General features: G+C 36.9%; 1 protein-coding gene across 1 annotated transcript in view; it reads right to left on the bottom strand.

The window, feature by feature from the left end:
* Nucleotides 1-25,695, bottom strand: part of CSMD1 (CUB and Sushi multiple domains 1) — a 2,087,969-nt gene that overhangs the window by 270,074 nt on the left and 1,792,200 nt on the right. Inside the window, exons 30-33 of the mRNA XM_049902971.1 lie at nucleotides 25,408-25,602; nucleotides 17,158-17,274; nucleotides 9,649-9,762; nucleotides 8,026-8,121 (exon numbers count right to left, since the gene is read on the bottom strand). Coding sequence (XP_049758928.1) covers nucleotides 8,026-8,121; nucleotides 9,649-9,762; nucleotides 17,158-17,274; nucleotides 25,408-25,602 — 522 coding nt within the window. The remainder of the gene's footprint in view (nucleotides 1-8,025; nucleotides 8,122-9,648; nucleotides 9,763-17,157; nucleotides 17,275-25,407; nucleotides 25,603-25,695) is intronic.

Raw genomic sequence — 25,695 nt, 5'->3', positions numbered from 1 at the left:
GGAACCAAGGAACAAGGATCTTCCCCCAGAGCCAAAAGAGAGAGAGCTGTCTCACAGAGCTGGCACCCTGAATTCAGGCTTCTAGCCTGCTGAGCTATGAGAAAATAAATTTCCGTTTGTTAAAGCCATCCACTTGTGATATTCCTATCATAGCAGCACTAGATAACTAAGATAGGCAAGATCAGATGGGGTCACTCTGAAACCACTCTGAATTCATGTCTGATCACGGACAATATGCTCGGCTGCTAACCAAAGGGTCAGCAGTTTGAATGCAACAGCCATTCCTTGGAAGCCCTATGGAGCAGTTCTAGTCTGTCCTATAGAGTCGCTATGAGTTGGAATTGACTCCGCGGCAATGTATTATGCAAACCCCCACCAAAAGACCAAAAATCCACCTCTCCGCATTATCGTGTATGATGGTTGCTTGTTTACTAATTACAGCTTAGCTCTGCTTTGTTCCTTCTACCTCCTAGAAAAAAATTAAGATGTCTCATAATATAACCACCCCCACAACTCAATACACGGAAACCTTGGTGGCATAGTGGTTAAGAGGTATGGCTGCTAACCAAGAGGTCAGCAGTTTGAATCCACCAGGTGTTCCTTGGAAACTCTATGAGGCACTTCTACTCTATCCTATAGGGTTGCTATGAGTCGGAATCAACTCAACGGCAACGGGTTTGGTTGATTTTTTAAGTCAATACGCAGAGCCCTGTGGCACAGTGGTTAAGTGTCCGGCTGCTAGCTGAAAGGTCAGTAGTTGGAACGATCGGCTGCTCCTTGGGAGAAAGATGTGGCAGTCTTGGAAACCTCATGGGGTAGTTGTACTCTGCCCTATACTGTTATTATGAGTTGGAATCAGGGTTTTCCGTGGTCTTCCTTGTTGCAGCAAGTAACAAGCCCAGCTTATTTGATGATAGGTCTTATGATGTCTGATGTGGAGCACTGGCAGGGGGTGCTGAAGGCAATGTGAGAAGTAAGACATCTACTTAGAGAGCATGCCAGAACTCACTGGCTATACGAGATGCTTTATGTTTAGCAGAAGGGACATAGGATAAAGTTTGAGAAATACTTCAATTGGCAAAGAAATCTTTCAGACCAAGCAAGCGGATCTACAAGTTTTACACTTTGAAATTTCCATATTTTGTTTTTGTTTATCTCAGTCAAAACTCAGCATGTATTTCACAATAATGCTTTCTCCAGGATCCCATTCTTCTCAGTCCTCGTATTTCTTCACTCAGACACACAGCCCTCTGAGAGAGTCTGCTCATATGTTCATTTTCTTTAAAAATAATCCTTCTGTATTCACACTGCTTTTCCTAACACACTGGCATCACTTTTTTTTTTTTTTTTTTAATTCAGACTGAACAATGACAGACACTACTCGGTGACTGCTGCTAAGGAGGCAGTTCCATGAGGAGGGAAGTCAGAAGATGATTCAATGCAAGTACATTTCAGTGAAGTCTTGCAAATATTTTCTAGTGAAAGGCAAAAGTTAGTAAAATAGTGCACCATCTAACAGCTTGAAAAAAATAATGATGTATCAAAACTGGTCTTTCCTATAACCAAAAGCAGAATGCATGATAGCTATGCCATATGAGACAATAGTGTTTAAAATTATATTTGTCATATTTGTACATCTGAGTATTTAGCTACAATTCAACAGTACTATGGGAGGAGAGGAGCCCTGGTGGCACAGTGGTTAAGAGCTCAGCTGTTAACCAAAAGGTCAGCAGTTCAAATCCACCAGGTACTCTCTGGAAACCCTACGGGACAGTTCTATTCTGTCCTATAGGGTCACAATGAGTTAGAACTAACTCGATGGCAGTGAGCTTGGGTTTTTTGGTATGGGAAGGAAAAGATCCCAGGGAGCCTTTCACAATCGATCCTCAAAGATACTGTGCAAAGCTGGAGACATATCTCAAGGTAATTCTTCTATGTGAGTCAGATTCCTTGGGAAGTTCCCTCTATTTGTGTTCGTTGTCATGCTTGTCTAAGTGGCTTCAAACATAACGACATACTCATTTGTGTATGTCCAGGGTATCACAGTCATGCTGGGTTCCCAAGAATGAAGAGGACCACAGCATCGAGTGTCATCTGGACATATGCACAAGAAAAAATAACAATAAATGAATAACACCTGCATTTGGGTGCTATGACAGACCAGGTTTTATAGAGGAAGAAAACTGGAGTGAAGAGAAGAGACTAATTTTAAGTTTCTCAGAAGGAGGAAAGCTATGAAATTGAGACGTCAAACCTCCATGTAATGTCTGGAGAAAAAAAAAAAAAATGTTCTATAACTTTTCCCTCTCAGCCAATCCTCTAGTTCTTGCCCTTAACCTGGATGTCTCAGGCAGCCTCAGACAGAAATTCTATTTTCTGTCGTAATTACTCTCTATCTTTTAGTAAATGTTTCATACCGCTGTGAAACAAAATTGAAATCAGCCCAGTGGAAGAGTGAACAGGGAATAAGGTCAGCTTGGAATAGAGGGTGATAAATAAAATGATTGACTTTTCAGGCCAGATTACTGTGTTCCTTCAGAGACAGGATGCTGTTCTCTGAGGCTTTTGTAATGCTGGAAGATGGTGGTGCTGTGATGTGCACACATCTTTCAGGAGAAGGGACCAGAAAAATAGTGTGGGGGATTTATTAATCACCTGTCACTACCACAAACATTCTAAACCACAGATATGCATATGCTGTTCTTTTATTGTACCTTTTTTATAGTCAAAGAGGTAAAATCAGTAATAATAATAAAAATATGAAAGTCAGTGGAAATAACTTACACTATCTAAATGGGGCAGTCTTTCCTGCTTCATTTAATGACTGAGGGGCATTTTCTATTTTTCACAGTCACTCTCCTCAAGAAGTTGAAAAATATGATTCAACAAGCCATTACTAGTTAATTAATTTAAGTACATACCACTGAATTACCAACGAAACTTTATGTCCAACGTTCTTTGTAAAAATCATGCATTTTGTAAGCGCTTGATAGGAAATGTGTTTCTGAGAAGTGGAAATAAACAACTACGCCTTCTGATTTATGTCATCCAAAAGCAGATGAAGCCCAGGGAAAATCAACAAAAACATGTTTTTGCATGCCTGGGAAGGACTTCAAGCCAAGAAAGTCTTAGCGTAAATTCTTCCTACCAAACATAGAAAATCCATCTATGTTTCTAGCTCTATTTTCAAAGATATCTTTCCATCATCCGTATTAACACTAATGTTAAGGAGAGTGTGTCTTGCCAGGAAGAAGATTCTGGAATAGGAAATCATGACCTAGTGAATCTGGGAGAATGGGCAGCAGGGATCCTGGGAGTCAGAAGAGAATCTAGATTAGAGTTGGTGACCCAGCAGAAGTGACTAGGAAAGACAGAGACATGGGCAATTGACATTCATAAGCTAAGCACTGTGAGAAGGTACAGTACAAACCACAGCTTCCTTTTCTCCTTGAAATACTCAGTACATCCTACATGGCAATACGTTTGGTGTGGATGAATTATTTAAGGAAACTCAAAGAGATGTTGAGTTCTACATCAAAGCTCATAAGACAGAAACAGACTATATGTAACCAAACCAAACAAAACCAAACCCGTTGCCACCCAGTCGATTCCGACTCACAGGAGAGAGTAGAACTGCGCCATAGGGTTTCCAAAGAGTACCTGGTGCATTTGAACTGCCGACATTTTGGTTAGCAGCTGTAGTTTTTAACCACTACGCTACCGGGGTTCCCTATGTAGCTACAGCCAGGCATAAATATAATACAATTAAAAACAACAGCATATTGATAAGATACTATGAACCACCAAGTTTAACTTAGACATGTGTGTGTTAGAGCAAGAGGGGACAGGAGAGGGTAGGACAGCTGATTTTTTGGTACCCTTCAATAAGTTGGCATGTAGCTTGTAGTAAAAAGGAAAGGAGAAAAAAGTGTATACTCTGTCTTAGCTAGTCTCTGCTGCCATGTATCTCACCAGGTCAATGTTGATTCTAGTGTTAAAAGGCATGTATTTAGGACCAAAAGAGAGAAAGAAACAGAAAAACAAAAAAATTCTAAGGCAATGTGTCTGACTACTTCATAGAACAGAATAAAAGCTTTATTTGAACACTGGAAGAAACACTGACCATATTAGCCTTATTAAGAAATAGTAAGTGGACTTTCAACAAGACAATTTGCTACCATGTTTATATAAGTAATTTGGACTATGTAAGATTTTTTATTAAGAATTTATTGACTTCAGGTGCAATTCCACTATGTCTTTCCTCTGTAAAGACCAGGATCGTTAAAGCTATATAACTGCCTGTAGAGGCTGAAGCTTCTGCAAGGCCCCGGCAGAATGTGAAAAGGCCAGGATGCTTAGGAAGCCGACGGGAGATTGCAGCAGTCCCCAGCTGAACACTCAGGGAATTCTCTGGAGTTAAGGGATGGGATGGGGAAAACTTTCTGCTTAATGCCTAAAAGGAAAGGTAAAAAGGTATTTCGCCACATTCAGCATTTAAAAGCGAAAGCTGTATTTCTCCCTATGTCTTCAAGGATGTTTCTTTATGCAGGAAAGAAGTCACTCTGGTTCAGAACCGGAATATGAGAACAATTACAGACACGCTCACATTTCAGGAGGAGAAAAATTAGATTTATTTTCAAGATAGGTTCTCATCACATCTTCTGTTTCTAAATTCAATTTGACTATCACAAAACTGAGGCCAGTGACTGCTGACTCAGAGCAGGTGGAGGAACCAACACCTGAGTCCCAATCTATAATAAATTTATAAGAGGCACTAAATTATTGCAGAAACGTGCTGGTAACATAAGGCCACTTGCCTCAGTGTCCACAGTAGTCCTTACCTAGTAGTGACAAGGGAATTAGTATGTCTCCATGCCCCCGAGTGGATAAGGCACTTGAGGGTTCATCACACAGCACCAGCAAGCAACCAAACCAAACTCATCACCAGTGCCGACATATCATTGTTAAACGAATGTCGAAAAAACATTTAAAGCATTTTATTACGAAGGGTTGTCCCATATTAGCCTTTTCTGGGGTGCTCAAATATCTGGTCAGGAGGGATCAGTCCCTGGAGAAGGACATCATGCTTGGTATAGCACAGGGTCAGCGGAAAAGAGGAAGACCCCTCAACGAGGTGGATTGACACAGTGGCTACAACATTGAGCTCAAGCATAACAACGATTGTGAGGATGGTGCAGGACCGGGCAGTGTTTTGTTCTGTTGTGCATAGGGTCACTATGAGTCAGAACCAACTCAATGGCACCTAACAACAATAAAAAATATCTTAACTCTCCCTCTTTCTCCTTCATCTTGTCCTAACATACCCTCAAACGCCCTAGTAGTGTGGGAGGGAAAAAAAACAGCAAAGGTGTAGTTACTGGGATAATTCAAACAAAGCCTCTGTATGACCCATTTCTTTACAAGTTCAAAGAGATGGTAGCATCATCATTAGTGCCTCTTCGGCTGTGGAGGTAGGACGATATGGGGCAGGCGGGAGCTGTAGAGCAGAGGACTAGAGAAGACGATCTTAATATCCCTGAAGTCGCATATACATTTTTTATACCCTGACATGGCTACACTTATTTTTAATTGAGATCTCTAATAGCTCTTTATAACTGAACTATCCTGTCCGTTAACAAGGGTTACACGTTCTTTACTCATGGAAGTCATAAAGTCCCTGTGCAATTTTAAGCTTTAATAACTTATGAAAGATTCAAGCTGTATGAGGTATATGAAAGCACTATTCCAAAAATTTTTTGCACAATAGAGTTCAAATAACTTCTAGGCCTCCATATAACCACTATCTTTCAGGAAGCAGTGTTCAATTTAACTTTTCATATGTATTGAAAGCTGTCCCAGTTGCTGTTCAGTGATTTATAAATTGCATTCATGTTCCTAGTTCTTTACCTCCAAAGGATTTCACTTTGATAAAAAGACATCAATTTCTGCATGACCTCAGTGGTGGGAACAAGGCCACGAAAGGGGTATATTGAAACTTTATAAAGTACTGAGAATATATTTAAAACATAGACCCTCAATATTTTACATTTAGTAAGAATATATTTCCTTTTATTTAAAATATGAGGAAATACATTCCTAATATAAGTGATTTCCTGTTCTACTTTTCTGTACCTTATACATTTTAATGATATTTTTTTGTGGTTGTTAGTTGCCACAGAGTCAATTTCAGGATCATATAATGAATTTCAAATGTATTTTCATTGGGTTTTCTTGGCTGTGATATTAACAGAAGCACACAGCAGGCTTTTTCTTCTGTGTTACCGCTGGGTGGGTTCTAACTGGCAAGAGGTTAGCAGTGGAGTACAAATCAGCCCCTGCCCTCAAAATATTTTACTGTATCTGTAAATATGTCATCATTATTATCATTTGATAATAATCACTTTAAGGTATTTAAAGTAATATATTAGCATTATTGTTACTTAACAATAATGCATTTATTTAAATATATTGACATGGTTTCTAAAAAACTATGCTTTCTGAAAAATAATATTTGACGATAGGTTAGATAGTAGGTCATTCGTATTAGAGATTTTATCTAATTATCTGGCAGATTTTTCTAATCTCTATCAAAAATTGAAGGAAGCAGCTTATGAAAGCAGACAATGCTAATGACTTGTATTTTTCCAGGACTAAAATTATACTTAAACTAAGTGATTCAGCCTCTTTATATTTCACACAAAATTACTTTGGTTTGTGTATTTGCTCTTTGCAAAGTAATAGAGAAATTTATTTTAAGAAAATTAAAAGTGTTAAGAGGTACGTTGCTTAAATTGTCCAGTCTCAGAGAAAGTCTATCTTTTAACAGTGGCCTAATTACTGACATTTTAATAAAAGGCATAGCTTAGAACGCTGTAACTAATTTTAATTCCATAGCATCATCATCCAAGCAATTGCTACTTAAATTGGATTAAAGATATTTCCGCATCCTACACACCCGTCAAACATCACTCTCTCTCTTCTTTACTTGCAAAATCATCTCACTGCTGAATACTGAGGAGGTTTATAGTGAAATATTTTCAGGGCATGGATTTTGCTGTGTGAGGTTACTAGAAAGGATTTATAAATATGACAAATTGTTATTCTTCGTTTAAAAAAATAGTTTTCAAGAATGCTTTCTAGAGAAGTTTTTACTACTGTTTCCTACAGCTAGGAAAAAATTCACCACTGCTACTGAAGAAAATATTTAAAAATAGCACGTAATCTCTCTAGCCTCAGCAAAATAGAGACTTAGAAAAACTAAGTTTCTCTTCTTATTTTTGAACACACGATTTATCTCTAAATATGATAATCTCTGTCAAATCTCAGCCTGTAAGTCAGATGCAAAGAACTGCTCTGTGCTTCTGAAAATGCATGGACAGCTTATGTTCATATTTGTGCAAAATAAGGGCAAAACATAAATAGTGAAAAATCCCACACTTTCCAGAAACTGACATTTCAGCAGTCTAGAACATTTTAATATGCTCTAAATTTAAAAACAAGCATAAAAGTAAATAAATGCCAACGTTTAATAATACACAAACAAAATAAAATAGGTATTTAGTGATACTTTGTTTTCGCTAAATTGTCTTGATGTCTTTAAATCATGTTTACAATAAGATGTGAAATTCTATAATGCACTTTTACTTTCATTAAAATGGTTACTAATATCTAAAACAATCTGAAGATTCTATTACAAAATAGTTCACTGAATTAGATAAAATATTACAGTATATTTGAAAACATTTTGTAAACTGTGAAGTGCTACTCAAAGGTAGTTTGATCAATACTCATCTTCTTAAATGAGTTAGTACTGTGTCTTCATATTAGGGGTATCAGACTTGAGTGTCAGAAATATTTTAATGTTTCATTAACCATTAAGGTAACTTTTATTATAAATATATGAATACCGTAAATCCCTTAAATATCACAAAAATACAACACAGATACTTTCAGTACTTTTTTCTAAAGATAGTAATATGTGCATTATTATAAGAAAACCCATATAAAACTCAAAACAATATTTACCTTGGTAAACAAAATGGAACCCCCTGGCAGACGCACCACTTTTTGCGCTGAATCGCAGCAGGATTTGATTGGACGTAGCCAAAGGCAGTGTTTCGCCTGGATGGAAAAACCAGATGATTTGAAAAAAGGCAGAGCACTCTGGCGGAAGGTACTTTGGAAATAATCATTAATTTGCAACTGTACATTTACTATTCCAACTTTTATGTATATGATAGGCAAACGCATATAGAGATGTAAGTCCGTTAGTGGTTACCAGGGGCTGATGGGTGCTCTATTTCTGTTTGGGGTGATAAAAGAGTGGTGATGGTTGGAAAACGTTGTGAAGGTAACTAATATCACTGAGCTGTTCACTTAAAAATAATTAAAATGGCAAATTTTATGTTATATATTCTTTACCACAACAAAACAAAATTTAAAAAAATTCAACTAAATAAAAACAAAAAATCCTTACTTTGGTATTTAAGATCCAAACATACTGCTACTATAAGGATCTTAAAACCCCGGACTTGCCTACACTTTCTATTAAAATATTACTTTAATCATTTTCTCATTTATACTCTCTTTTGAAGAAAGCACTGATAATAGACCTATTAGCTGATAATACAGTAAATGCTCAGGATTATTTAATTGGATAATTACTTGATAGAATTTTACTTAAAATAGGTAACGTTTCTGAATCCAAAACTGATTAGAAGATTAGGGAAAAGGCTTCTGAAATACATTTTTAACATTTTAAAGTAAGCACATAGCATGGGCAACAGTCTCTTCCCGGTACAGCTGAGAAGAAGGAGTAAGACCTTCTGCTGTGAATTTGTTCATATGTCTCAGCATTTTAAATGTCCATCTCCTCAGGCATTTCTAGGGATATATGTGAACATCGACAGGAACTAATAAGATAAAGATCTAAAATTCTTTTGTTTGTCATAGCGAAAACTGGAAATAACTGAACCTTAACCTTCGTTGACTAAAGCCTATGATGAACATAGATAACAACTGTACAGTTTTTGGAAAATGATAAAAGTGTAGAAGTAGTATAAAGGACTTGGTGAACAATGAGAGGCTGATTTAAATGAATTGTGCCTCATTAATACAACAGGATACTCTTCGGCACTGAAAGGAACAGTGTTTGTCCTATATTCATATTTTTCTTTTCATTAGGAAAAGACCTCTAGATAAAATTTTAAATGAAATCATAGGATGAAAAATAAGTTGTATAGTAATATCTCATATTTTATAAAGTCTTAGATATGTTCATATGCATATATAAACATTTGAAGTTTGGAATGATTTATAACAAAACGTTAATAGTCCTTATATCTAGCAGGAAGACTAGGAAGAATAGAAAATAAAAACACAAGACATTTTATTTTTCTTTTTCTGGTATTGGCCTTTTTTATTGGGATGAAAATTATATTTTCCACAATCTTAGTAAGTAAAATGATGAAAGTGAGTGGTTTTGTACCTGGGATAGAGCTACTTTTGAAATCTTACTTCTAAAACAAGATTTTACTAAGCGAATTCAAAGACAATTAAATTTATCATTTATAAATTTTAAAAAAAGTTTAAAATTAATCACCCAAGCTATCTAAATGGTATTAAAGGCAAAATTCTTTGAAAGTTTACCTGAATGAGACCCAGAGAGCGAGCTGAGAAGTCTGGCCTGTGGATGTGTCCCATCGAACAACTCTGCCAAATCGTTCAGAGCTGTCTGAAAATAGGCAAACTGTCCAAACACCACTGTAAAATAAAGGAGGCGGGTTGGGTCCATATGCTTTCCTTAAAATTGAAATGGAGATTTTAGTCCTACTGCATATTTACTGATTCCTTAAGGATCGCTATGCTAAGGTTCCTGAAAGCCAAGCAACTTATTTTCTCTGTTAAGATTTCAATAAAGCAAACGATTTTATTTTCCTGTTTTTAATTCTTTGACCCTTAAGAAAATGAGTATAATTATGTCCCTCTATATAATGTGAACATTAAGACAAATATTACATTTTCTTTGAATAAACATTATATCAGGATAGTGGAAGGATAAAGACGCTCCATTCATTTGGGAGTAATTAATGACACTGTATTCAGTGGACAAGCATAGGGATCAAGCCTTCTATTGGCCTTTAAAGCATGGTAATTTGGTGAGGAATTTTAAATTCCTCTCAGTTATTATAATGCTGAGTTTTTACTAACTTATTACGATGTATATATACAATTCAGCATCATGTTATAGGAATTGTTTATTGTTATCCCACTGTGCAATCTTATATTATAAATTATGTAAGTTACAGAACACACTTCCTTCAAGTAAAATGTAACTACGTATTTTACTACTTTGAATTTAATCAAAGCTGTGTTTTCAAATTGGGTCTTTACAATATTTAGAAAAATCTTTGATTTAGTATTTATTTACAAGCAATGAACAAGTAACACTTTCCTTACTTACCTGCAAGATTTAAACTGAAATTATTCTAAATCATTGTGAACCAGAAGTAGAAATATCTATATCAATTTTACATGTCAGAATTCGAATATAAAGAATTAATGTAAGTGGACATAAACAGATTTGAGGAAGTTCTAACTATAGCGGTATGTGTGCTTGTGTGTGCATGTATCTCTACAAATATAGATAGATGCACACACACACATGCATCTAAAACAGAAGATATATGTACACATATATCTCACAATCTAAGATTTTATAATTTCTTGGAAAGAAAGCAATTAAAAATGCATGTCAGTAAGGTGGATTTTCCCAACAGACAAAGTGATCTAAAAACCTGATGATACCAGGGATTAGACAGTGAGAGGACTTTATGCTGTCTGCAGTGTTCCTGTTCATACAATCATTCCTTCATTACCAACCTGAAAATTAATAAAACTGTTATCATGTTGGAGACAGAATGCTTGGGATATTTAATTAATACAAGGCTGAGTCATACATAATTCCTACCTTTATTCAAAAAACACTTAACAAGCATCAACTTTAGGCTAAAAGCTAAAAATAAAGGAATGAATAATATGTAAACTTTGTCCCCAGACTATCACTCTACTGTATGCAATAGTTTCCACAATAAATACAGATTCAGGGTATGCATTATCAGTTTAAAAAGGAACACCTAACTCATTCTGTAGACAGCCACACAAACGTTCTTCTAGAGACGGTACTTGAGTTGAGATCCAACCAATGGCTTATACTCGACTCAAATGAGTGAACAACTAAAAGAGCTAAGTTGTACAGTGATGACCATACTGCAGGTGAAAATGATGAGGATATGATAACGTACAAATAGAGGACTGCTGGCATCTAAGCAGAGGGAATGCTTCTTTGCTAGCTGTGGCAAAAGTGGATGCTTTATGGGGAAGATAGCAATAAAAATAGTCCTTAATTGATGAGAATTTAAACTTTTTGTTTTTCATTTAAGAATTGAATACAAAAAAATTATTTTTACCAAAACAGACCTACAAAAATGGAAAAACATACTATGTTCATGGGTAGGAAGACTCAACACTGTGAAAATGTCAATTTTACCTAAAATGATTACATATATAATGCAATCCTGATCCAAATATCAGCAGCATTCATTAATGAGATGAAAAAAATTAATCACCAATTTATATGGAAATGAAAGAGGACCTGGATAAGCAAATGATTAACAACAACAACAAAAAGAACAATGTAGGAGGCCTCACACTACCTGATCTCTGAACCTACCATACAGCCATGGTAGTCAAAACAGCCTGGTACTGATACAACAGATGCATAGACCAATGGAACAGAATCAAGGCCTCAGATGTAAATTCTTCACCTATGTTCAGCTGATCTTTGACAAAGGACCAAAGTTCATTAAATGGGGAAAAGGCAGCCTTTTTAACAAACAGTGCTAGAAAAACTGGATGTCTATTTGTAAAAAAATGAAACAAGACCTATACCTCACACCATACACAAAAATTAACTCAAAATGGATCAAAGACCTAAATATAACACCTAAAACGATGAGGATCATGGAAGAAAAAACAGGGACAATGCTCGGGGCCCTAATACATGGCATAAATAGAAATACAAATCATAACTAAGAATGCAGAATCATAAGAAGATAAACTAGATAACTGGAAGCTCCTAAATACTAAACAATCATGCTTACCAAGAGACTTCACCAAAAGATTAGAAAGAGAACCTACGGACTGAGAAAAAAAATTTGGCTATGATGTATCTGACAAGGGTCTAACCTCTAAAATCTACATAAAAAAAGAATTTTTTTTTTAAATCTATAAAAAAATATAGAATACTTTAATACCTCAACAACAAAAAGACAAATAATCCAGTTAAAAAATGGGAAAAGGATGTGAACAGACACTTCACCAAAGAAGACATTCAGTTGGCTAACAGACAAATAGGGAAATGTGATCATTAGCCAAACCCATTGCCATCGAGTCGATTCTGACTTATAGCAACCCTATAGGACAGAGTAGAACTGCTGCATAGAGTTTCCAAGGAGCACCTGGTGGACTAGAACTGCAGACCTTTTGGTTAGCAGCCGTAGCATTTAACCACTATATCAGCAGGGTTTCCGTTAGAGAAATGCAAATCAAAGCTACAATAAGAAACCGTCTCACCCTGACAGTACTGGTGCTAATCAAAAACACAGAAAATAACAAATGTTGGAGAGGTTGCAGGGAGGCTGGAACTCTTACATACCGCTGACAGGACTGTAAAATGGTACAACTATGGAAAATGATACAGTGCCTCCTTAAAAAGCTAGCAATGGAAATACCATACATTCCAGCAATCCCACTACTAGGAATATATCCTAGAGAAATAAGAGAGAAAAGATATATGCATACCCCTGTTCATTGCAGCATTATTCACAATAGCAAAAAAGATGGAAAGAACCCAAGTTCCCATCAATAGATGAATAGATGAACAAATTATGGTACATACACACGATGGAATACTACCAACAGTAGAGAACAATAACGAATCCTTGAAACATCTCACAGCATGGATGAATCTGGAGAGCATTATACTGAGTGAAATAAGTTAGTCACAAAAGGACAAATATTGTATCAGATTACTATTATAAAAACGCAAGAAAAAGTTTACCCATTGCCCCATTGCCATTGAGTCAATTCCAACTCATAGTGACCCTACAGGACAGAGTAGAACTGCCACATAGGGTTTCCAAGGAGTGGCTAGTGGATTCAAACTGTCAACCTTTTGGTTAGCTTCTGAGCTCTCAACCACTGTGCCACTAAAGCTCCAAGAAAAGGTTTACACACAGAAAAAAAAAATCTTTGATTATTACAAGGAAGGGGAGAGGTAGGAAGGGGAAATCACAAACTAGATTACAGACAAGTGTTAACTTTGGTGAAGGGAAAGAGAACATACAATATAGGGGAAATCAGCACAACTTAACCAAAGCAAAGTCATAAAAGTTTCCTAGACATATCCAAACAAACACCTTGAGGGACCAAGTTACTGAGGTGAGGGCTGGGGACCATTGTCTCAGGGGCATCTAGGTCAACTGGCACAACACAGTTCATAAAGAAAATGTTCTACATCCTACTTGGTGAGTAGTGTCTCGGGTCTTAAAAGCTTGCGAGCAGCCATCTAAGATGCATCTATTAGTCCCACTCTGTCAGGAGCAAAGGAGAATGAAGAAAACAAAGATACAAGGAAAATATTAGTCTGAAGGACTAATGGGCTACATGAAACACAGATTCCACCCGCCTGAGCTTAGAAGAACTGTGTGTTGTCTGGCTACTACCACCAACCACGCTGACAGGGATCACAGAAAAGGGTCACGGACAGAGCAAAAGAAAAATGGAGAACAAAACTCAAATTCATACACACACACATAGAAGACCGGGGTTACTGGTCTGACAATGACTGGAGAAACCCCCGAGGTTACGGCCCCCAGACACCCTGCTAACTCAGAACTGAAGCCACTCCTGAAGACCACCTTTTAGCCAAAGATTAGACAGGCTTACAAAACAAACAGTAACACACGTGAGGAATGTGCTTCTTGGTTCAGTCAAGTCTAGGACACAAAACAGGCAACACCTGCCCAAAGGCAGAGCAAGCACAGGAAACCCGATGCATGGACACAGGGAACTCGGGGTGAAAAGGGAGGGGGAGTGCTGACAAAATGTGGGGACTGCAACCAACATCACAAAGTAATCAGAGTACAAATTTTTGAATGAGAAACTAATTTGCGCTGTAAACATTCACCTAAAGCACAATAAAATTTTTTTAAAAATTACTTTAGCAAGTGGAGTATAAAAAGCAAACTTTTGCAGGTGCCTAATGTAGCAAACAGGTCTGGTTGAGCTGATACTCCGTGGACTAAGGGAAACACAGGAAAGTGGGTTGAAAAGTCTCTGGCAGCCTAACTCCTTATGGCCTCAACAGCCAGAACGAAACGAGTAGACCGTGCTCCATAGACGAAAGGAGTCAGTGAAAATGGTTTTCAAGGTATTAATATGTTCAGATTTTTGCTTTAGAAAGAATACTTTCTCAATGCTTTAGGATGAAAATAAAGATATAATCAGGATACCTGAAGACCTGTAGTAAAACGTCACTTCCCATTTGGAGTTTGTGCTGATCATCCAAACAGGTAATAGCCCCTTCCTACCTAGCATGGGACACACCATCACACAATGTTTGCTTATTATGTTGGCTCTACATACTACACTGTGAGCATCTCTGGGGCAAGGACTTTTATTCATCTTTGTGTCCCTGGAACTGATCACAATATCTTGCTGAATGAATCAAACTCCCAGGAAAGAGTAAGGAAGAGAGAAAGTCAAAGATAAGACAATGTGGCTTTTCATCAAGTACCCTGTATAACCATTTTCCTCCATCCATCTGTCAGTTTGTTGGACTGAGGTGGCTTGTGTTGCTATGATGCTGGAAGCTATACCACCAGTATTTCAAACACCAGCAGGGTCGAGTGGACAGCTTTCAGTGGAGCTTCCAGGCTAAGACAGACGAGGATGAAAGGCATGGCAATCTACTTCTGAAAATTAGCCAGTGAAAACTTCATGAATCACAACAGAACATTGCCCACCTTGCTTGCTTTGGACACATCACCGGGAAGGGTCAATTGCCAGAGTAGACATTATGTCTGGTGAAGTAGAAGGCAAGCAAGGGTGAGAGAGACACTTGGTGAGATGGACTGGCATAATGGTTGTAAGGATAGACTTAAACATGCCGGTAACCGCGAGGATGATGGGTAATGTTTTGTTGTTACATATAAGACCACCATGAGTCAGAGCTGACTCGATGGCAGCTATCTATCTATTTAACTGTAACCATCTTATGCCAAACTAAAGTTATCTGCTCAGATAGAATATATTTCTGTCACTAAGCCTTTCAGATGGGGATATTATAATTAATATTTATAATAGGGGTATAACAATTTAAATGATGAGAAAATTACAACTGTATTGTGACACTGCAATTAATTTTAATAAATTAAAACCATAGAATAGTTCTGCTATAGTACATTGCAATAAATGTATTTCATCATGTATTCACCAATAAAAACAAAGGGACTGTTGACGGTAAATTAATTGGAGGAATGTTGTTGAGCATTTAGATTAAAAAATGCATTTCACTCAAATACAGAATTAACTGAGGCTGCATCAGGGATCTCACTTCAGAGGAATTGTTTAGCATAAAGAATCAGAATCTAAGATCCCTTCTAAGTTTTATTGCTGGTTTATTGCAACAAAGGAAATATTTCAAGACCCATCTCTCCATTTTTAAATGAAAGCAATATTTGCCATTCAATTTAGACAATGCTAAGTTGACTCATTCTTCGCTTTTGGGAGAGCTAGTCCTTCCGCTGAGGCCTCCACTGACACAGCTACTCAGTCATCAAGTCTCGGATTAGGGATTCTCTTCTGAAAAGGCAAGGGATGCTAGGAAGGGCCTGTCCTAAAATTCAACCATTCTTAAAAGCTAACCCAGGTTAGAAGCTAAATGGTGAGATTTAGGAGATTAGCCAGGTCCTTTTTTTTTTTTTTTTTTTATAGTGCATGTTGTGAGGGATCCATGATCTAAAAGGCTGACCCATAAAAAAAAAAAAAAAAAAAACCGTTCACATCGAGTCGATTCCGACTCATAGCAACCCTACAGGACAGAGTAGAACTGCCCCATAGACTTTTTTTTTTTTTTTTTAAAGGCTGAAGGAAATGTTAAATGGAGGTTTTCATTAGACTTTAAGATCCACGTGGGTTATCACATAATAAAAATTCAGAGAAATCATTTGTCTGAAACATGTAAATCTCTTGCTAAGCAATTAATTTTGTTGTCATATAATTGTATTCTTAGAAATGTTTTACCTCAAACGAAATCTGGCATTGGAATTTTTATTCTTCCGGTGTATGAGTGGGTGACTGCTGCTTTGAATGTAAGGAAAAATCTTGGCTATGAAAGGTTTTTGGTTTTAATGTTGGAGAAAGAACACAGTCTATAAATCTCTAAAAACTCCTATCTGATATACTCCGGAAAAGGATCCAACACAAAAACAAACCTCCCTGGTCAAGAGTGAGAGCAGGAAACTAGTGTTGGGACTCCCCAAGTGTGCAGGGACCAGAAGGCCCTTCTAAGTTAAGTCATTCTGGAAAACTGGCTCAGATTTCAAGTTAGGTTTCATGATGTAAAATTGGACTTTGGAAAAGTCAAGACTCTGGCTACTTTTAAATTTCTAAGTCCTGAAATTTTGGTTCAATTACCTAGTGATTTCCATTGTAATCTGATTATTAAATTTATGTGCCAATTATGTACAAAGAGATATAAACAGTTCTTATATCCCAGTTCCTTTGTAATTCTCCATTATACACAAACACCATTAATTGAAAGAATGATTTCTGAGGCCAGTAAGAATGGGGTCAAATACTTCTCTCTGATTATTCTGAATCAGAGTCATAAAAGGGAATGTAGGCATTTTACTCCACATTGATTAAAGAAATGGAATAGATGTGCTATAGGATATGTCTAGAGGATTTTCTACTTTGATAGAACTCATCTTCTTTTATATTATTTTATTAAAAGCTAGAATATTTGTTTATAAAATGGCAGAAAAACCAATGTTTAAATATGACAATGAGTTAAAAGTAAAAAGAAATTCTTACCAAATTCCTTTGGTACCGTTATGGAATACAGGCATATTTGACCAGCCGTGTAATTGTGAGGGTAGTTTGGTGACAGAAGGACCCCTTCTGATCCAGTGTACTGGCCTCCACAGGGAGCTGAAAACAGAATCAACCAAACATTACGTGCTCTGCTATCATAAGACGGCATGTGATAGGTGTCTCCTCTGTAGCTGAAAAGCATGGCATAAATGAATGTAACTAAGAACCTGACATACTAAAGTTAAGAATTTGTTTTACATTGCAATCAAAAGTAACAGAAAAATGAAAACAAAGATTTACCAGGTTAGAATAAAAGTGATTCCACTCAGGAGGAGGATTTAATATTATTTTTAAGAACTCTCACAGGCATGCTAAAAGATAATGATGAGAACAACTATAGTAATCACAGTAAACTGGCACCAGAAAGACAAATCATCAAATTATCTTAAAAGTCTCACCAGAATTGTCTGGTTGATATCATAATCATATTAACTTCAGAGATAATAAAGATGATTTTAGTTTTTTTTTTAATTGTTGTTACATTGTTGTTATCATTCTGTGCCATTCAACTGATTCAGACTCATAGCAACCCTACAGGACAAAGTAGAACTGCCCCAAAGGGTTTCCTAGGCTGTAGTTTTTATGGGAGCAGATTGCCAGGTCTTTTCTCTCGTCGAGCCACTGGTAGGTTTGAACCATCGACCTTTCAGTCAGCAGCCAAGTGCTTAAAGATTACACCATCAATAACTATATTATTACTATAGAACTAAAAGAAAAAATATATTAATAATCAGGCTTGCCTTTTAGTTTAGTTTTGTTTTAATTTGTCATCTCATAGATTTAGTGAAAGAGTAACTCAGAGTAACATGTAATTACTAATACTTTTGAGGTGTTTCTTCCTACAAGTTCAATTTAAAGATGAAGGAGTTTGTAACTAGAAAGTTAGAGAAAAGAAAACGATGGTGTGTTACATATGGAGCAGCGTGTGTGTGTGTGTGTCTAGTGTATCTACATCTATGTTGATCTCAATATTGATATCTCTGAACAAGCAGCCCAGGTAACACGAATGGTTTGCCATTGGCTGCTAACTGAAATGTTGGTGGTGTGAACCAATCCAATGTCTCTGCAGAAGAAAGGCGGGAGAAAGGCCTGGTGATCTTCTTCCACAGAGATTACAGCCAAGGAGAGCCTGTGGAGCAGCTCTAGTTGGTAACGCATGGGGTCGCCATGAGTTGACGCTGATTTGACAGCAGCTAATTTTTTTTTTTTTAACACCAACAATATGCACACAGACACCAACAATATGCACACAGACATATACATTTATTCAATATTCATTGTCTACTTTGTGCAAGGTATATATTATTATCTAGAGATATATTTATATTTCAAGTAGAAACAATAGGTAGCACCCCTGCTTCCTGCTTCCTGCTTCCATTCCTGAACTGAGCAATTTTCTACATTCCCTATTAAATGCCAAATATGGCAACCTAGACAACGACAGCTACAGCAGCAAGAACTACTACATACCTCTCCACAATAGAGAATCTCTTCGGAAAATATATTGGAGGAAAGAATGACAGAAGTGTGTGTGTGTGTGTCTTTACTCTCCCCCTGATTATCTATTACCTGGCACTGACTTTGCTGAGAAAAATTGGAAAACACTGTAGCATAAACATTCAAAATACTTTTTAAAACATCTTAAAACAGGCTTTCAACCAAATCCCGGTCTCTTGATAGTTTATTTAATAAATTGCCAATACTTCAATTCTTCATAAGTTACATGGGAAGAGGTTCCAGCCAGTTCATATATTTAGTTTAAAGCTCTGGGACACAAATCCCTGAACTGCCTGCTGACCATACTCTTCCTCTTGCCGCATGGTGTCCCGAAGGTACTCCTTCTCATCTTGAGTGTGCCCTTGCTGTTTGAATTCAGACTTATTTTGTTTTTGAGGAAGTTTATATTTCTATGGCTTATTTCTTCTTGATAAGACAATTTCCAAGCACTAAAAAAAATAAGTATTAGAGATAAGATTTTTGATACCTTGAATAATAATTGGCACCCCATTAAATCCTAAATGATGTATAAAGCATTCTCCAGGATTAATAAAATTCTTAGAATATATCAATACAAATATTATAGTACCTTATTAGAGATTTGTCAAGAGAGCTAATGATTTGTCAAGAGATTTCCCAAATCGACACATTACAATGGTTTGGAAAACTTAAGTCATATTCTACATGTCAAAGGAAAATAACTTAGCCATCTGAAAGCTTTGATCCATTTATGAAAAACTACTTTAGTTTTTGGGGTCCTTGATGGTGTAAATAGTTAGTGTGCTTGGCTGCTAACCAAAAGGTTAGAGGTTTGAATTCACCCAGAATGAAATGCACCTAGGAAAAAAGGCCTGGTGAACTACTTCCAAAAATATCAGCCATTGAAAACCCTGTGGAGCAGAGCTCTACTCTGACACAAATGGGGTTGCCAGGAGATTTTATTTAACTAAAGTAAGCATGGCATTCATGCTAATGTCTTGATTCCAAATTGCTTTGTCATTCCAATAAACATTGATTTTTTTTAATTTTAAATTAAAAAAAAGAATTATATTTGTTTTTACATAGAGAACATTTCTTTAGCCAAACTCCAAAGCTGAAGGTTTTCAATGAAACACTGGGAGACTCAACTCCACCAGTTTAGATACAACACTTAATTTTTTTTTTCCCACCTCAAACATTTGAATTCAACCAGGTCATTACAGAATATTTGCTTTCTTTCTTTCTTCTTCTTCTTCTTCTCTTTTTTAATATGAAAGGCTTAAAGTTCACATTTTTAAAAATAAGTACAAATGAAGAGTGGACATTTCTTTTCTTCTAGCTCCGTCATGTAGAATTCAAAGGGATCATTGTGGAAGTACCCTCTCGCTCTCTAAAAAGTCATATAGTTAAAATTTAAACAATAAGTATGTAAGAAAAGTGGAAACAAATCATTATCTGGGCTAACATTTTGATGCACACATTATCAGGAATTGGAATCTTATTTTTATCAAGGACACCTGCTGATATATTTTGTCAAGTGTAACTACAAAGTTTTATTTTGTCCAAAGATAGAATGGAAGAGGACTACTCTGCAGTAATAGAGAACATTGAAAAAAAAACTCAAAGTTGAAATGAAAGAAAATCAACCCGGAATTTTTGGTCCTTCACTACCATGATAAAGTGTGGTTATATCTATACATTCTTCCTCTGGTTTAAAAGATTAGCACCAAGACCAAGGCAAAGTCATAGAAGCTTCATAGACACATCCAAGCTCCCACAGGGATCGAGTAACTGGGCTGAGTGAGGGCTGGGGACCATGGTCTCAGGGGACATCTTGCTCGATCTGCATAATGTAGTTTATACGGAAAATGTTCTACATCCTACTTTGGTGAGCAGCGTCTGGGGTCATAAAAGCTGTGAGTGGCTATCTATGATACGTCTACTGGTTCCACTCTGTCTAGAGCGAGGGGGAATGAAGAAGACCAAAGACACAAGGGAAAGATCTGTCCAAAGGACTAATGGAACGCAACTAACACAGCCTCCACCAGACTGAGTACAGCACAACTAGATGGGGCCTGGCTACCACTACTGACTGCGCTGACAGGGATCACAAAAGAGGGCCCCAGACACAGATGATGAAAAATGTAGAACAAAATTCAAACTCATGAAAAAGGACCAGACTCTGGTCTGACGAACACTGGAGAAACCCCGAGAGCACGGACCCCAGGCACCCTTTTTACTCAGTACTAAAGTCACTTCTGAGGTTCGCCATTCAGCCAAACATTGGACAGGCCCATCAAGGAAATGACAATACACACAGCTGAACAACAACAGAAAAGATAAGTACCAAAACTATATAATGTGTTTCAGACATGAGAAAACACCTACAGAGAATTTTTTTTAATTTAATAATTGTCTGTGCTGTTGTGTTCATCTGAGAAATAAGTACGGTCCTTCCCACGTTAGAAATTATTTAATATTAATATGATAATAGAAGAAAAACAAAGATGTGCTTAAAAAAAAAAGTGTTTACTATTTGGTAATTAACATATTAAAAAGATCATTTCCTAAATGAATAAAGACCTGTGGCCTCGTTCCATGTGAATGTTAACAAGAAAGCTGCTGATCCATCTGGATAATTGGAATATCTGTCTAATATGTAAAGGCAACAGAATACAACCAAATTGAATGTAACCCAAAAACAACATTAGCAAATAAAAGCCATTTTGACCCATAAAAAGGCTCTAGGCTGTTTCAATTTCAATTATAATAGCAAACCTCAGGGTACAAAAACTGCAGGTAATAGATAAATTACAAAAAAAAAAAAAAGCCATGTTTTTTAAAACAAACTAGTCCAAAATGCACTGACGGCATTCCATAATATATGAACGATTTAAATTTTTAAAGTATAGCAATAAGTTGCCAAGTTTAATTGGTGATCTTAACGACCCTCAGGCATTGGTTCAGGCACAAAACATCCTGTTCGCTATGAGAGATCCAACACGCACTGTGGGCAAAGTCATTTCTGCTTCAGTTATTTGGAATATCCAGTTTTATTTAAATGTAAATTGAAATGGCACAAGGAAAACATCGTTTTATGTTTCATCCACTTTGAAGACTAACTAGTAAGCAGAAACTGCTTGCCTTCCTAGGTGTTTAGACATGGGAAAAATTTCTAATTTAAAATTTGACTACATATTTATTCCTTATTCTGCTGTGAGCCAATGTCCAAATGTGACTTTTTTTTTCCTTCTGCTCATTCCACGGCTAAAGTATTATCTTTCCCTCAGTATTAAATGCGTAATACACATATGAAAGAACGGTAGTCCACACGTCATGATTTTTCCTCAGTGTTGCTTCCTGTTATTATCTTCCTCATGCTGGTCCCCTCACCTATACAGAGATGTCTAGTGTAAGATACAAACACACCAAGGAACACACAGATCATTTTAAGAGATACAAGAAATACTAGAACGTTTATCCAAAATTACATCTTCTTAAATCTCTATGTTCCAGTATTACGTATATGTTAAATAACATGCCTGCAGAGAAATTTAGTATCCGTAAATGCAGTGCAGATATTGGATTGTATGCTCAGTAATTATATGTTGGCCCGATACTGGATAAAAAGAGTTTGGGATCACTGCCTTTTGCCATATTAAAACATCTGTGCATTCCATGCACATACAAAATTAAGATTGTCTATTTATCAAACACTGACTCTGTTTTACGCACTATTAAGAGTCCTATAACAATAACACTGATGAGACAAGTATTTTTATTCCACTATGTGTTGTGTCTGAAGTCAGACAGGTATTAATTATATGATGCAGCCAGGATTTGACTGACTCCAAAGGAAACAGTCTTTTGGTACTGCTCTTAGACTGATAAACCTGTGCAGGGCAGCGAAGAGGGTGGGCAGTGGACAGACGCCCCCAAATATTTTCTTCCCTAACAGCTGGGAATGGGGCTAGGCCCCCACCCTTACAACTCAACACACTGACTCCTAGCTGTCTGGTCTGGCCTGTCTCCCAGGCTTTGCTGACACTGAAGAGACCCAGGTCCTAAACTTTAAGACAGACATCAAATGCTTTCTTCTTCAAAATCCATTCAGTTACACTTTCTTCCTCACATATAAGTATACTGAAATTAACTCCTACTTATTTTCAGCCTTCATTTTAGCTTTTAATAAACTTCAAAAAGAATGCCTCTATGATTTCCAATTTTTAAAAAATCTCCCAAAGCAACTAACACAAGAACTTACTCATGTTTTTGTTCAGCAATTTTAATTACATGGATCGACAGAAGGTACTGATTGCTAAACTGGCCTGTATAATTATGGTTTAAAATATGCTGATACCTTACACTGTCTAGAGCTAAGCAATTCACAAAAGACTTTATATAATTACTTTCTATAGATCTGTTACTATACACACAGATATATAAAGTAATTTTCAAATATATCATCACAATAATAAACACCGAAAATGAAGTTTTTAATTGCTATTCTAAGGACTTCAAAGGAATGGGATTTCAAAGGCCCTTTCAATTCTTGAAGTTTATTAGGGTATTCATACAAGGAATTTGTATTTTAAATATAAGTAATATAAGATGCAAATGTTTTAGGCATATCTTTTATACCTAAAGTTTCATAACCCCTGTAGTGGATATTAAGCAGATAATATCATTTCTCTTATACAAGGGAAATGGAGGTCCATACGCTTTGAGTTATTTTTCTATTTTGCCCAGCTGGTCAATAGTGGGGCTGGGATAGAACGCCACCTCCATAGTCTTTCCTCTAGACCTAAATATTCCAGGCAGTCCCGCTCCACCCCATCCTTTACCATATGCCATGAAATGTGAAATAAACACAGATTTTCAACAAGGAAAATGCACAGGACCTAACCTGTACTTCAAATATGATTATGAAGTTATAACAGTGAATATACTAGGATAGTATCCTAACCCTCCGCTGAAGAGGATTATGACGCTACTGAACTAAACTTGTTAAGTTCAGACACTAAGACTACGCAAAAAATATAATCTGAACATTATGCAACATATATGTGGAGGCCACAAAGTATTTACTTCCTCCTTTCCACATTCTTCGCTCTTGCGTAACTTCTGAAATCTGAGAAGAATCAACATTTATTATTAAAGGGTAAAAATATCTGAGAATAGGAAGATTTCATAGGCTGGCGATTTTTCCACTAAAGTTGGTTAGCCATTTATTTATTTAGTCTTTTACTCTAGAAACAGAGACTAAGCTCCAGTTCTATGTAATCAACTAGAGCTAAGTCTTGGCAAGACACGATTCCTTAACCTGGAAGCTCATGGGGTCGTAAGACAGATGAGCTTAGAAACACAGATGTAACGGAACATACGAAGCCATTAGGTTTGGTTTGTGTGTTTTTCTTCTGTTGTTTTTGTGTTTAATGTACTAAATTTTTTTTCTTTTTTATAAAACACCTATTTGGTCAAAAAGTACCTGTAGTGTTGTTAGGCTGCCCTGAGGAATAGAAATTCCATTTATGTGCTCATTTTATCTAACTGAAGTAGTCCGTAAGTTCATCCTGAAATAAACTTGGAAATCATTTTTCCTGCCATAAGCCACGGGTTTTATCTCTTTCTTTTTTTAATGTACACCACACACAGAGTAAAGGTCACAGTTGTAAGTTCACAGCATGATGAAATTTTGTTGGAGCACGTCCAACAACCCAGAAGCCTGTCTTGTGTCTCCTCCCAGGCAATACTCCTCCTGCAGAGGTAGATACCATTCTGAATTCTATCACCACACATTAGTTTCTTCTGTTCTTGAAGAATGATCTTACCTTTTAGGAGGTGATTTCATTCATTTTAATCTCTCTGTGTATATGTGGGTTTTTGTGTATATATGGCCTAAGGATTGTTAATTAGTACCTCTTATGTAGAAGATGGAAACCGTGGTGGAACAGTGGTTAAGTGCTACAGCTGCTAACGAAAGGGTCGGCAGTTCGAATCTACCAGGCGCTCCTTGGAAACTCTATGGGACAATTCTACTCTGTCCTATAGGGTCGGTATGAGTTGGAATCGACTCGACGGCACTGGGTTTGGTTTTTTTGGTTTATGTAGAAGATAAGGTCCAGAATAGGCAAACCCAAAACCAAACCAAATCCAGTACTGTCGAGTTAATTCTGACTCATAGCGACCCTATAGGACAGAGTAGAACTGCCCCATAGAGTTTCCAAGGAGCGCCTGGCAGATTTGAACTGCCCACCCTTTGGTTGGCAGCCGTAGGACCTAACCACTATACCACTGGGGTTTCCAGAATATGCAAAGCAGGAGTTAAAACATCTAAGTAAATGAAAGAAAAATATTACTCCCTCCAGAAACCTATGGCTAATAAAAACTAATACATTAGCTAAATTAAGCTATCGAGGAATATCAAATCAACACGTGCTTTGATTACACACTAGTTCTATGAGAGATCCTAGTGGCTCTTTGGGAGAAAAGACCTAGTGATCTGCTCCCGTAAAGATTCCAAAAGATTACAGCCTAGAAAATCCTACAGGGCACTTCTCTGTTGCATGGGGTCACTATGAGTCAAAATGGCCTCAACAGTACCTACCAACAACAACAACAGCGACCACTGGTTAGAGGAATATAGTAAAATAAGGTTCTGCATAAAAATAGAATGTTACACATGGCAAGAAAACATAACGTATCCGTACCTACCATTACAAGAGGGTAAGACTCTGTTCCAGGCTGGTTTTCCATCTGCACCAATCACACATGTGATGGATGACGGGTCAACAATCTTATATCCAGAGTCACACTGGTAAGTAACTGTCGAGCCAAGTTTGAAGTCTGTTCCAATTCTTGTCCCATTCATTATATTTCCAGGATCAAAACATGCTTCCCGTGGTTTCTCTGTGAAAGAAATGAATGTAAACTCCATGAGGGAAGGAATTTTAATTCCCATTTCTTTGGTTGTTTGGTTGGTTAGTTGGTGGCTTGCTTGAT

Source organism: Elephas maximus, chromosome 12 (assembly GCF_024166365.1).
Source record: "Elephas maximus indicus isolate mEleMax1 chromosome 12, mEleMax1 primary haplotype, whole genome shotgun sequence".
Lineage (NCBI taxonomy): Eukaryota > Metazoa > Chordata > Mammalia > Proboscidea > Elephantidae > Elephas > Elephas maximus.
This window is presented reverse-complemented; position numbering and strand designations above follow the sequence as displayed.